Raw genomic sequence first — 13,952 nt, 5'->3', positions numbered from 1 at the left:
ACACACAATACCGCATAATGTGAAAGTGGAATTAAGTTTTGCGAATTTTTTGAAAATGAAAAGCTGAAATGAGTCAAGTATTCAACCACTTTGTTATGGCAAGCCTAAATAAGATCAGGAGTAAAAATGTGCTTAACAAGTCACATAAGTTGCAGGGACTCACTCTGTGTGCAATAATTTAGTTCAACATGATTTTTGAATGACTACCTCATCTCTATAACCCACACATACAGATAATTGTAAGGTCCCTCAGCCGAGCAGTGAATTTCAACCACAGATTAAACCACAAAAGACCAGGGAGGTTTTCCAATGCCTCACAAAGGAGGGACTAGTCCAGCTGTATTGGATGTTCCAATTGTGTCCAGTGCTGGTTTGACGTTTGAGCAGAAAAAGGAGTTACTTTTATTGCAGCTACATCGTGACAAAGATCTGGAAAGGTTGAAACAGCAAAAATAACTTGATTTGGAAAGGTTGAAGCAGGATACGTACGGAACAAGCTAAACTGCGGTTGCAACATCAGCGGTTAGAACTTGTCAGAGAAGGCAAGCTTTCAGGTGAATTTTCTTTTGAGAATGACTATTCAAGCTCCCCAATGGGACGCTCTTCCCTTGGTCGTTCTCCGCCTTTTGATGTTGCTGGTAATCTCCAGTTGTTGCCTACCTTTTATTGAAAAGGTTCCTGATCTATTTAAGTTATTTGAACATGTACCAGACTCTCAGGCTTGGCCTGATGCAGACCGTACTTTGATGCTACAGTGTGTTTTGACCGGTAAGGCTCACTCATCTCTTAGCGCTACAGATAGCGCCGATTACGTAAATGGTTAAAACTGCTGTCCTGCATGCTTACGAGTTGGTTCCTGAAGCGTATCGACAGCGTTTCAGAACGTTGAAGAAAGGTGAAACACAGTCCCATGTTGAGGTTTCACGGGATTTGTTATCTCAATTCAATCGTTGGTGTAATGCGTCATGATGCAAGTAAAATCTGTAATTATTGTCAAGGTAAAGGCCACTGGAAGAACGAATGTCCTGTCCTTGGTAAAAAGGTCAGCAGATTGGCCAGCACAAATTTAAAACCTGTTGCGTTAGCTGGGCCTGTTCCTCATGTTAATCCTGCTGCGCAAGCTCAAGAATTGTCCAAACCTTTTAGAACTGATTATTCGCCATTTGTTTCACTATTGGGAAGTGATGTGCAAGTGCCCGTAAAGATTCTGCGAGACACTGGTGCCTCAATCGTTTGTTTTGGAGACTGTTCTGCCTTTTTCTATGGAGACAGATACAGGAACCAGTGTCCTGATTCAAGGGATAGGTTTGAATACATTGTCTGTACCCTTGCACAAAGTCAAACTTATCTGACCTAGCGCAAGGTGAGGTTTCTCTTGGGGTGTGTCCCTTTTTTCCCCATTGACAGTGTTCATGTGATTTTGGGTAACAATTTAGACGGTAGTCGTGTCTCCTCTGGTGGTTTCTCATACCCATCCCATGTAGGGATTATCGATGAAAACTTAGAGATTCCCGGAGGTATTCTTTGCATGCGCTGTGACTCGTGGTATGAGCCGTGCTGACACTACAGTCAAAACGAAACTTACACAACAGATAGCCGAACAGTTTGATAATCCGTTAAATGATTTACCTTTGCCTATGTCCTGTAGTGATCTTGTGATGGAGCAGTCCACTGATCCTACCTTAAAAAGGTTTATTTGATCAAGTACTTCCGGTTGAGGTGGTAAGGAGTGCTGCCCAGGGTTACTACATTCAAGATCAGTTGTTGGTGAGGAAATGAACGCCTCACAGCAAACGTTGTGTGGGTGACACTATTGTTCAGATCGTGGTTCCTTCTAAGCTTCGAGATCTAGTTTTGAAAACGTCTCATGACGTTTCTGGTCACTGAATTTTGTGGCCTCGTTTAAAGAAAGACATTTCTGCTTACGTCAAAACATTCCATGTTCGTCAGTTGACTGGGAAGCCTAATCAGATGTTAAGGCCAGTCCCGCTACAACCTATTCCTGTTACAGGCCAGCCATTTGAGCATTTAGTTATTGATTGTGTTGGACCCTTACCCTATTCTAAAGCTGGTAGCACCTACATGTTAACTGTGATGTGTCAGGCTACAAGATATCCTGCAGCCTATCCACTTCGCAACATTAACACTAAGTCTGTTGTGAAGGCTTGTCACAGTTCATCTAATTTTTTTGAATACCTAAGGTGGTGATTCAGAGCGATCAGGGTTCCAACTTCACTTCGCACAAGTCTTGTGACAATTGCGTATAAAACATAATCAGGCCAGTGCTTATCATGCGCAGAGTCAAGGGGCCCTTGGGCATTTTCATCAGACTTTGAAGTCAGTGTTACGTGCATACTGCACTGAATTAGAACGTGACTGGGAAGAGGGGTTACCCTGGTTGCTACTCGCTGATAAAGAAGTATCACGAGAGCACTGGGTTCAGTCCTAATGATCTTGTTTTTGGGCATACTGTGTGTGGTCCCCTTGCTGTATTAAAAGGACGATTGGAAGGTGGTTGAGCCTCCCAAAAATGTTTTGTTATATGTTAGTGGTTTCCAACACAGGTTGTATGTAGCTTGTGAAATGGCTAAAGAAAAACTAGCATCCTCTCAGGTGAGGCTGAAAAGGTTGTTTGACCGGCGAGCTGTGCTCGTTTGACTTCTGAATTTGCTAAATCAGAACTATGTGCAAAAACTGACGTGGTTAGTCCTGTTCTTTTGGTGGAATCTGTTGATTTGAGGTCAGCCACTCCACCTTCACATACAGTTGCAGAGTGTGATGAAGAGGGGGTGCCAGGCCCTGATGGTATTTTGCAGGGTAGGTTGATGAATTCAGAGTCCCTTGCAAACTTGGAGAGTTTGTTGGGTCACATGTCTGATGATTGTCAAGCAGAGTTAACTGATTTGATCACTGATTTTCAGATTGTTTGCTGACACCTTCTTGTACACATTTGGTAGTGCACGATATTGATGTTGTGGCTGTTGTCCCCATTAAACAATGTTTTTATCGTGTCTCATTGGAGAAGCTACGTCACTTGGAATCAGGGATTAAGTACATGCTAGTTAATGATTTCGCTGTACCATCATTCTCCAGTTGGGCCTCCCCGTGTCTCTTGGTGAGCAAGCCAGATGGTTCTCTTAGATTTTGCACTGACTACCGGAAGGTTAGTGTGACAAAAATCGGACTGTTACCCACTCCCACGGATGGAAGATTGTGTTGACCAGGTTGGTGCTGCCCGGTTTGTCAGCAAGTTTGATTTGCCGAAGGGTTACTGGCAGGTGCTTTTGTCATCAAGAGCTCGTGAAATATCTGCTTTTATTACTCCTTCAGGTCTTTTCTCCTATACGGTCATGAGTCATACGCAACGTATGACTCATGCTACGTTTCAGTGTCTTATGAATAGGGTGATCTCTGGCCTTGAAGGCTGTGCTGTTTATCTAGACGATGTGGTTGTTTATAGTGACACCTGGTGCAGATACGGACTCTGAGCGTTTGGCTGAGGCCTGTCTCACTGGGAACTTAGCCAAATGTGAGATTCCCCAGGCAACAGTAACCTACCTCGGCAGAGTGGTCGGGCAGGGTCTTGTTCTCCTTGTGCGGGCTAAAGTGGCCGCTATCGATCGGTTTCCACTGCCCACCACCAAGGAGGAGCTGCAACGCTTCCTAGGTATGGTTGGGTATTATCGAGGATTTTGCTGCAACTTCTCCACGGTTGTTGCACCTCTGATTTATTGAAGAGGGCTGATTTAATCTGGTCTTCCTGCTGTCAGAGTGCTTTTGAAAATGTGAAACTGCTTCTTAGCTCTGACCCTGTGTTGGCTGCCCCACGATTGGAACAGCCTTTCAGCCTATATGTGGATGCCAGTAATGTGGGGGCAGGTACCGTGTTGCTTCAAGCAGATGAAAGTGTTGAACATCCTGTTAGCCATTTCTCCTGAAAGTTTAACAGCTATCAGTTGAATTATTCAGTGGGGGAGAAGGAGGCCCTTGCCTTAATCTGGGAGTTGCAGCATTTTGAGATATATGTGGGGTTGGGTGTGGTCCCTCTTGTGGTTTACACTGACCACAACCCCCTTACTTTCCTGCACACCATGCTTTGCCTAAATCGCAGGATTATGCGCTGATGTTTGTTCCTGCAGGCGTTCCATTTGGATGTACAACATGTAAAATTTGTGGATAATGTGGTGGCTGATGCGCGTTCCCGTGCACCGATTTAGTGAATCTTTGGACGCCTTTGTTGCGTTCGTTTTTCTTTTTGGTTGGTGGTCTGGTTTATTTTGGGTTTCTTTTGTCCTTCCTGTTGCTCTGGCTTCTGCTCTCCTGTCACCCGGTCTCCATTTCTTTCTCTTAAACTGTTGCTTCCTGGTACCGTGGTGTGATGGGGGGGGGGTGTCATGGGCATCTGGTGGGCCTCTTACCTTTATGGTTTGTATAGTATTTTGTGTCTGAACCTTTATTAGTTATGATTTTTGATCAGTTGTAATTGTGGGTTTTGTTTTCGGGTCCTTGTTAGTCCCCGATTTTTATGGGAGGGGGTGTTAAGCCACCCCCTCACGCTCCCTGCCGCCTTCTCTGTGTTTGTGCTTTTATTTGCAGATTGGGGACAGGTGGAGCTGATTGGGTCATTAAGGTGACAAGTTGCACCTGGGTTTGGGATCAACTAGGAGATAAAAGTTCCTGGTGCCCAGTCCTGCCTGTCTCTCTCTCTCTCCCCCTCTCTCCACAAGCACCATTTTGTTTTGTGATCTGGTTGATTATGTTTTTTTGATTAAGCACACCCTTCAACACTTACACACATTTTACCTTCATCCATGCATCTCCATTACACTCCTCACACGCCTACTTTCACACTTCACAGGTTAGTTTTCATTTGTAGTTTTATACTTGGTTAGTTATTTAATAAATATTTTTGTTACTCCTTAACTACCAACGTGTGGACTCCCTTGTCTGTCACCATCTATTGGTAGATGGGTAAAGACGTAAAAAGCAGACACTGAATGTCCCTTTGAGCATGGTTAAGTTATTGATTGCACTTTGGATGGTGTATCAATACACCCAGTCACTAAAAAGATACAGGCATCCTTAACTCAGTTGCCGGAGAGTAAAGAAACTGCTCATGAGGCCAATGGTGTGACTTTAAAACAGTTACATGGCTGAGATGAGAAACTGAGGGGGGCGGGGGGGAAATCAACAACATTGTAGTTACTCTACAATACTAACCTAATTGACAGAGTGAAAAGGAAGCCTGTACAGAATACAAATATTCCAAAACATGTATCCTGTTTGAAACAAGGCACAAGTATTACTGCAAAAAAGTGGCAAAGCAATTCACTTTTTGTCCTGAATACAAAGTGTTATGTTTGGGGTAAATCCAATACAACACATTACTGAGTACCACTCTCCCCATTTTCAAGCATAGTAGTGGCTGCATCATGTTATTGGTATGCTTGTAATCGTTAAGGACTGGGGAATTTTTCAGGATAAAAAAAAGAAACGGAAAGGAGCTAAGAACAAGCAAACTCTTAGAGGAAAACCTGGTTCAGTCTGCTTTCCACCAGACACCAGAGATGAATTCACCTTTCAGCAGGACAATAACCTAAAACCCAAGGCCAAATCTACACTGGAGTTGCTTACCAAGAAGACAGTGAATGTTCCCAAATGGCCGAGTTACAGTTTTGACTTAAATCCTCTTGAAGATCTATAACAAGACCTGAAAATGGTTGTCTAGCAATGATCAATAACCAATTTGACAGAGCTTGAAGAATTTTGAAAATAATAAAATGGGCCAATGTTGCACATTCCAAGTGTGGAAATCTCTTTGATATTTTGGTATTTCATTTTCAATACATTTGCAAAAATGTCCAATATGTTTTCACTTTGTCATTATGGGGTATTGTGTGTAGATTGATGAAGAAGAAAACATTTATTGAATCCATTTTGAATAGCACAACAAAATGTGGAATAAGTCAAGGGATAGGAATACTTTCTGAAGGCACTGTTTGCTTCTTAGAAGTAGTTTTCACATACAAACTTTACATGTCTGAACTCAGAATCAAATATGCTTCCCAAAAATAACATGGTCACTGTGGTAGAACATTTATTCTGCATTTATCAGAGTGCCATCAGGTAGCCTGATTTCAGATGTGTCCGTGTAAACAGGATTATTAGGGAAATCGGTATAATTGTAGTAATCAAACTATTTTATTAAATCTGACCAGACTATAATCGCATTACCGTGTGCATGTAACCATGCACAATGTTGAGTGACACCGGAACCTGATAAGAGAGTTATTTATCCCTTCCCCTTTTCAACAGTGGCAAACTGAGCCTCCACGTGTTAATCCCTTTACCTCTGCCAAGTAGGCCTACTGTTTGTTTGTACTTATTAAAACACCATTGCCTCTTTGCTGGACTGGAAATGGTAGCTAAATGTTTAATAAAACTGGACTGTACTTGTACATAATGTGAGGCCTTGGTAAAAAAAAATAGGTCTGTGGATATCACTCACCTTTGAACAAGGGGCAGATTTTGCCTAGAGCGTGCACTGGTCCCAGTCGGGTGTACTGCCCAATGGCAAACTCCATGAAGAGCAGGGGGATTCCACACAGAAACAGCATGAGAAAGTAAGGAATAAGGAAGGCACCTAAAAGAAGAAAGTGAAGGACAAATAGATTAGTAATATAAGAACAGTAAAATCAATTTCTTGTTTAATTTGTGAGTCATTACAGACCACCGTGGATCTGTTCCACGGTTGTGACTGGACGAAGAACAGCTACAACCGCAAGTGACTTTTCGTAGCAGGTTAGGAGAGCATTTTAGCTAACCCTTTTCCTAACCTTCACCTAATTCTCCTAACCTCCTACATGAATTTTCCTAACCTACTGGTTAAGTTCTAAGATGCTACGAAAGTAACTTACGGTCTCGTAGTCAAAACCTGTTCCGCAGGTGCTAGTTAGAAAAATTAACCAAAAGTGATCATTGGTTTAGAGAAGATAAAGGACCAGGCTAGAAATCATATCAGATGACAGTAAATACACTATACAGTGCTTTCAGAAAGTATTCACACCCCTTGACTTTTTCCTCATTTTGTTATGTTCTAGCCTTATTCTAAAATTAATTAAAAACTGTTTATCCCCCCCCCTCAATCTACACAAAATCAAAACTGCAATATCACATTTACATAAGTATTCAGACCCTTTACTCAGTACTGAAGCACCTTTGGCAGCGATTACAGCATCGAGTCTTCTTGGGTATGATGCTACAAGCTTGGCACACCTGTATTTGGAGAGTTTCTCCCATTCTTCTGTGCAGATCCCCTCAAACTCTGTCAGGCTGGATGGGGAGTGTCACTGCACAGCTATTTTCAGGTCTCTCCAGAGATGTTAGATCAGGTTCAAGTCTGTGCTCTGGCTGGGCCACTCAAGGAAATTCAGAGACTTGTCCCAAAGCCACTCCTGCGTTGTCTTGGCTGTGTGCTTAGGGTCGTTGTCCTGTTAGAAGGTGAACCTTCAACCCAGTCTGAGGTCCTGAGTGCTCTGGAGCAGGTTTTCATCAAGGATCTCTCTGTACTTTGCTCTGTTAATCTTTGCCTCGATACGGACTAGTCTCCCAGTCCCTGCCGCTGACAAATATCCCCACAGCATGATGCTGCCACCAACATGCCAAAGAGTTCAATCTTGGGTTCATCAGACCAGAGAATCTTGTTTCTGATGGTCTGAGAGCCTTTAGGTGCCTTTTGGCAAACTCCAAGTGGGCTGTGATGTACCTTTTACTGAGGAGTGGCTTCCGTCTGGCCACTCTACCATAAAGGCCTGATTGGTGGAGTGCTGCAGAGATGGTTATCCTTCCGGGAGGTTCTCCCATATGACAACTAGATAAACACTTAGAAGGATGAATAGACAACACATGGTGTCTTACTATAATGACAGTGTCTAATTTCCCTACGCTACAACTAGGATAGTCATTACAGCAGTATACTTGTTTTAAGCCCTCCGGTGAGGGAATGAGATACAGGCTCCTCTTTGTAATTTTGACAAGCGTGATCTGATTTTGAAGTTGCAGACAGGGCTTCCTCATCACGAGCCCAACTCATGTCCGCTACATTCAACCCCCTTTGACCTCCTCCCCCTCCTCTGAACACTGGTCTCACGTGGGAGAAATCACCGTCTTGACCATTAGACCAAGAGGCCTCCCTCATCAAGAGACCCTCATGTCTGCTACATAAGCTGGGATGTGAATGAATGACAGAGGAATTTAGTGCCTGCTAATTTAGTGCCTGAGCAAACCAGTGTGACGCGTCTCAAGGTAGCATCTTTCTGTTATACAGTGAGGTCCGTGGCAAGGTTTATAAACACAAAGACATGAATCCTGCCCATTTCTAAACCATCCCTGAACTTTGGGGTTAGCGAAGCTATTGGAAACCCCATGGCAAGGCAGAAGAGGGCAACGCATGCTGAACGCAGAACGAAATAGAGCTCTATTTGATTCTGAGAGGGTTTTCTTGAAAATAAATTGTAGCCTACGTTGCTACCATGACAAAGACCAAAGCAGGTGGGGGTACCATGTCAAGTGTTATGGTTGCAGCTTCACCTATTACTTTAGGGTGTTGCTATTGGCCACCAAGTGCTAAGTCTAGATAATGTGTGTGAAATGTTTGTGTGTGTGATGTTAACAGAGTTCCAGTCAGTATCAGAATGGGCGATTAACAATAACATGGTCTTAAATACATCTAAAATGAAAAGCATTGTATTTGGTTCAAAACATTTTCTAAGACCGAAACCGCAACTGGAGTTGTGTATAAAGGGTGTGATCATTGAGCAAGGTGAGGAAGCTGAACTCCTAGGGATGATAAGTTATCATGGTTAAGCCATATTGACAAAGTTGTTGTGAAGATGAGGAGTATGTCTGTTATAAAAAGATATTCTGCGTTTGACACAAATCAACTACTTGTCCCATCTTGATTACTGTCCGGTAATATGGTCAAGTGCAGCAAAGAAAGATCTAGCAAAAATGCAGCTGGCTCAAAACAGAGCAGCACACCTTGCCCTTAACTGCACATACTGAACTAACATCAACAACATGCATGCCAGTCTTTCCTGGTTGAGGGTTGATGAGAGATTAACTGATTCTCTTGTTTTTATGAGAAGTATTACTGTAACGAAAATTCCAGATTGTTTGCATAATCAAATAACATTCAGCTCAGACACACAAACAGGGGTCTCTTCACAATCCCCAAGTTCAAAATGAATTCACGACAACGTACAGTTCTATACACAGCCATGTTAGCATGGAACTCCCTTCCATCTCCAATTACTCAAGCAAACAACAAAATTACCATTAAAAAAACAATTAAACAACATTTAATGGAACAGTGGGGACAGAATTTGTTGTTGTATTGTATGTACTACTATTTTTTTGTTGTTGTATATCATTGCATTTTACATTTCTGTGACTGTCATTGTCTATCAGTGTATGTGTGTTTTGTTACATGTCATGATTGTGTGGACCCCAGGATGCTGCTACTTCGGCAAAAGATAACGGGGATCGAATAAACTACAAACAGGGAAATACAACAGAACACAACCATCAGTGTGTGTTAAGGTTTTTGTTGTTTTACTGTGTCATTCGTGATATGCCTTCATCTCAGCTAGATCTCAACTGTGCCAGACAAGCCAAGGCAATGCAAAGTCACAGCATTAAACAAATTATATAAAACCAGTGATGCCATTGAAACAAATTGCTTGGTCATCGTTGTGCCCTTGTAAGTCCTCCTCACACTTAATAGTTAACTATCATAATCATTTACCTAGCGGTTAATTTTCAGCATGAAACATACTTCTTCTGATGTACTTGTCTGTCTTGTTTCATGACCTTTATCACCATGTTAATTAATGTCAATTATGTTCGAGGTGTTTTGTTGTTGTTGTTGCGAAAATAGGAAAACCCCAACCGGTTGGCCAACTTTTCAAAATCTCTTTCGTTCCTCTTCGGCACAATTTCAAGTCATAGATCAGAAATCTAAAAAGTGAGGGTGGTGCAGTGAGTCCTACTGGATTACAACCATAGGTTTCTTCTCCCCAACAAATGTACATAGTAACATGGGGGAGAGTTGCCTCCTGGCTCTTTCAAGAAGTCCACTTCATAACATCATAACGTTAATCTCAACCTGGCGTAGCCTTGGCGTAGTTTAGCTAAATCCTATTCTAAAGACATCCAAGTAAGATTAGATCAGCAAGAAGTAGGTAAAATGTCATACATCCATCTAGAACCAAACATCCAACATCAATAAAAGTCGATATCTGAGCTCCTGCTGAAATATAATTAGCATCATTTCAAAAAATCCCCATAAAAATGTGTTAGTTTAAGCTAGAAATATGTTTTTTTTGCATTGGATGCATCTCAATCTAGTGTATCCGCCGATGTTGTACTCTCACATCTGCAGTGAAACGTGACAGAGCTAGAGCAGTGTTTGTCAGACCATGAGACATCCCGAAAAACGGTCTTCTCACAAAATCGTCTGTTGCATCCGAACGGTTTGGCCGACAAACTATTACCCCTCTATGGAAAGATGACTCTCACGAACACCATGGTGTTCTCCGTTTTGCTATACGACCCACAAGCATCTTGGGACACATCTGAAGTTGGTACAACTGATCTGTAGCGTCCAAACAGTTTGTTCTACACACTAATATGACCCTCTGTGGAAAAGTGAGACTCTCACAAACTTGTTGGTAGTTTTGCTCTAGGACACCTACAGACCTCCCAGGACTTGTCTGTATGTTCACCGGTACCAGTTGGAAACATTAATGAAGTTAATATGGAGACTGTTTAGTGACAAAAATAAGGGGTTAAATACATGTAAAATATTGATAAAGGTCTGCCCCAGTTAGACAGGGCTTTGGCTGTAATGGGTTAAACAATGAATACATCATCTTTATTCTGAAAGCAAGTCCTTATTTCATGGTGAAAACACTCATCTCTGAGGCTCTTGTTCAACCAAAGGCACTCACATGTGGCTCATGAAGTTTAGCCTACAGGGTTGCAAACATATGGCATGTGCCTAAGCTGGTTCAGTAATTACACTGGTTTATAAATTAAACAAACCAAAAACATCTTCCTGCACCCGCATTCTGTATTTACATTTCCACATGTTCAGGTTCTGATTTATGCATAATAGCAGTATGCAACGCACACACTTTAAATCTAGATGATTGACATTACATTACCCCTCTCCTTCTGTTGTTCTGACAGTATTTGTGCTTACCTCCACCGCTCCTGTAGCAGAGGTATGGAAACCGCCACACGTTCCCAAGTCCAACCGCGTACCCCACCGATGCAAGGACAAACTCAAGGCGGCGACCCCAGGTGGCTCTTTCTGCAGTCATGTGCCCCACTTTCTTCGGTAACATACCCTCTACGTTTAAGGGTGCTTTCAGAGCGATATTCGTCTCCTCTTTGTAAACCCCGTGGCGAATGGATAGTTTGGTGGTCGATGCTGCATTTTCGGACCCCACGCCCATTTTAACGTGTAGGTTAGTAGTCTTTAACTCTCACCAAACAATTTCAATTACGCTATGGGCTATTATGCTACTATTACTAAACAGATAATATCACTCAAATTTACACATACGCTAAATGTGACGAGAGAGAACCTTTATTTCAGAACCGTTATTCTGCATATTATGACAAAGTCTAGAGCAAGAAATTGATAAGACACACGACTACGATATGTCTAAGTCAATTAAAGACAATCCCGACAACTAAATTCCTTATGAAACAACTGTATAGCAAGTAACTTAAGTCTACGACGTGCGCTATCTCATTCAATAACTGCCTGACATATCACAAGATGAAATGCCCCGATCTACTCTTAATTAACATGCAGACTAATATGCCCTAAACTCCCGGTAACCCACCGCAACATGGACCTGCAAGTTATCATACTACCTGCTTATGTACCATCAGGGTTACACAAAAAAAAAATTGGGTAACCCGCCCCACGTGCCGTAGTTTTCCTTTAGCGACACTGTATAATAATAATGACGAGATGGTCTTGTTTCCGCCCCTACAATTGGAGTCGTTGTCCCAAAATCGGAAATGCAGGCGGTCTGCTTATTACCGCTTGGAGAAATGTTGCTGAAAGTGGACCCTTTCTCTTCCTCTCTGGTAGCGATGACCTTCTGACTAGCCCGAATGTGATGTCCGATGTAGCCCCGCCCCTCATCCAACGTCACTGTCTTTTTGGCACTGAAGGTCTTAGTGTTACGTGTTATAATACCCCATAGAACTCAACTGTCCTTTGTATATTCTCTAAGTATACTTGTGTTCGCATTTTCTATCGATTTATTATTGTAATACAAATAAATGAAATAAAATAGAAAACATTTTCAGTGGAAGAGAAAGCAGATGCACACAATCATGACTCAAATCAATTCCCCTGTATGAAGACAGATCATCAGATGTACTTCCAACCACTGTTTGAATAGGCCTACTGTTAAAGCTAGAATCCTTAACTGAAACAATAACAAAGACACAACCCGCCTCAGTTTTGATGGGCCTTGAGAACTCTCAAATTCATAGATGCAAGGACTGACCCTCCATGATATCGAAATGATAGTTTTAACCATGTTTTGAGGCTATACAGTGTTTGTTGTCCCCACGATGAAATCGGGGAGGGGACTGTGAATCTTTCTCCATCCATATGTACTTTAGTTACACGCGATATCTCAGACAGCACTGGCCCGATTTTGACGAAACATGGGTGAATGCTGCTTCTTGCCATTGAGATCCGGCATTTAAAAAAGTACTGATTGGCCCAAGGCGGGAGCTGTAGTAATTCACAGAAATGTGTTAGTCGCATGCAATATCTCAATTGGCCCAAGGGGAGCGCTGCATCATTGCGGGGGAATGACATTTTTAACCTTTATTTAACTAGGCAAGTCGGTTAAGAAAAAATGCTTATTTACAATGACAGTCTACCGGGGAACAGTGAGTTAACTGCCTTGTTCAGGGGCAGAACAACAGATTTCTACCTTGTCAGCTCGGGGATTCGATCCAGCAACCTTTCGGTTACTGGCCCAACTCTCTAAGCACCTGCTGCCCCAAAATGTTTAAATTTATTGGCTTGTTTACAAGCATATTTTGGGTTCTGATGGGGTATGACACTCTATACAAGCAAATATAGATTTACACGGTAATCAAAATGTCACGCCAGCATGAGCCTACACAAAAACAGCCCATATTTTAAAGTGTTTCTAAAATCCCCTATGGGAAAAATGAATGGTGGAAAAATGATTGGAACCATTTCCATGTTTGACTGCTAGGTTTTATGGGTTTTATTAATGTATTTTTTACAATGGTGGGGGAGTGCCAAGACTGAGGCACGGTGGCATCAACACAGCGCCCCCGGGTCAGTCATCTAGAGTATATATAAATCAGTATATACACTGCTCAAAAAAATAAAGGGAACACTAAAATAACACATCCTAGATCTGAATGAATGAAATAATCTTATTAAATACTTTTTTCTTTACATAGTTGAATGTGCTGACAACAAAATCACACAAAAATAATCAATGGAAATCCAATTTATCAACCCATGGAGGTCTGGATTTGGAGTCACACTAAAAATTAAAGTGGAAAACCACACTACAGGCTGATCCAACTTTGATTTAATGTCCTTAAATCAAGTCAAAATGAGGCTCAGTAGTGTGTGTGGCCTCCATGTGCCTGTATGACCTCCCTACAACGCCTGGGCATGCTCCTGATGAGGTGGCGGATGGTCTCCTGAGGGATCTCCTCCCAGACCTGGACTAAAGCATCCGCCAACTCCTGGACAGTCTGTGGCGCAACGTGTCGTTGGTGGATGGAGCGAGACATGATGTCCCAGATGTGCTCAATTGGATTCAGGTCTGGGGAACGGGCGGGCAAGTCCATAGCATCAATGCCTTCCT

The 13,952-nt window shown here is 42.3% G+C and overlaps 1 protein-coding gene across 1 annotated transcript in view; it reads right to left on the bottom strand.

The window, feature by feature from the left end:
- Nucleotides 1-12,204, bottom strand: part of LOC106580320 (sodium- and chloride-dependent GABA transporter ine) — a 46,098-nt gene extending 33,894 nt beyond the window's left edge. The window contains exons 1-2 of the mRNA XM_014161202.2: nt 11,264-12,204; nt 6,509-6,643 (exon numbers count right to left, since the gene is read on the bottom strand). Of these exons, the coding sequence (XP_014016677.1) occupies nt 6,509-6,643; nt 11,264-11,519 (391 nt within the window). The 5' untranslated portion in view covers nt 11,520-12,204. The remainder of the gene's footprint in view (nt 1-6,508; nt 6,644-11,263) is intronic.
- Between the last annotated feature and the right edge of the window lie 1,748 nt (nt 12,205-13,952).

Source organism: Salmo salar, chromosome ssa20, assembly GCF_905237065.1.
Source record: "Salmo salar chromosome ssa20, Ssal_v3.1, whole genome shotgun sequence".
In the NCBI taxonomy this organism is placed as follows: Eukaryota; Metazoa; Chordata; class Actinopteri; order Salmoniformes; family Salmonidae; genus Salmo; species Salmo salar.
Note: the sequence above shows the minus strand (reverse complement) of the source record. Positions and strands in the feature narration are given on the sequence as shown.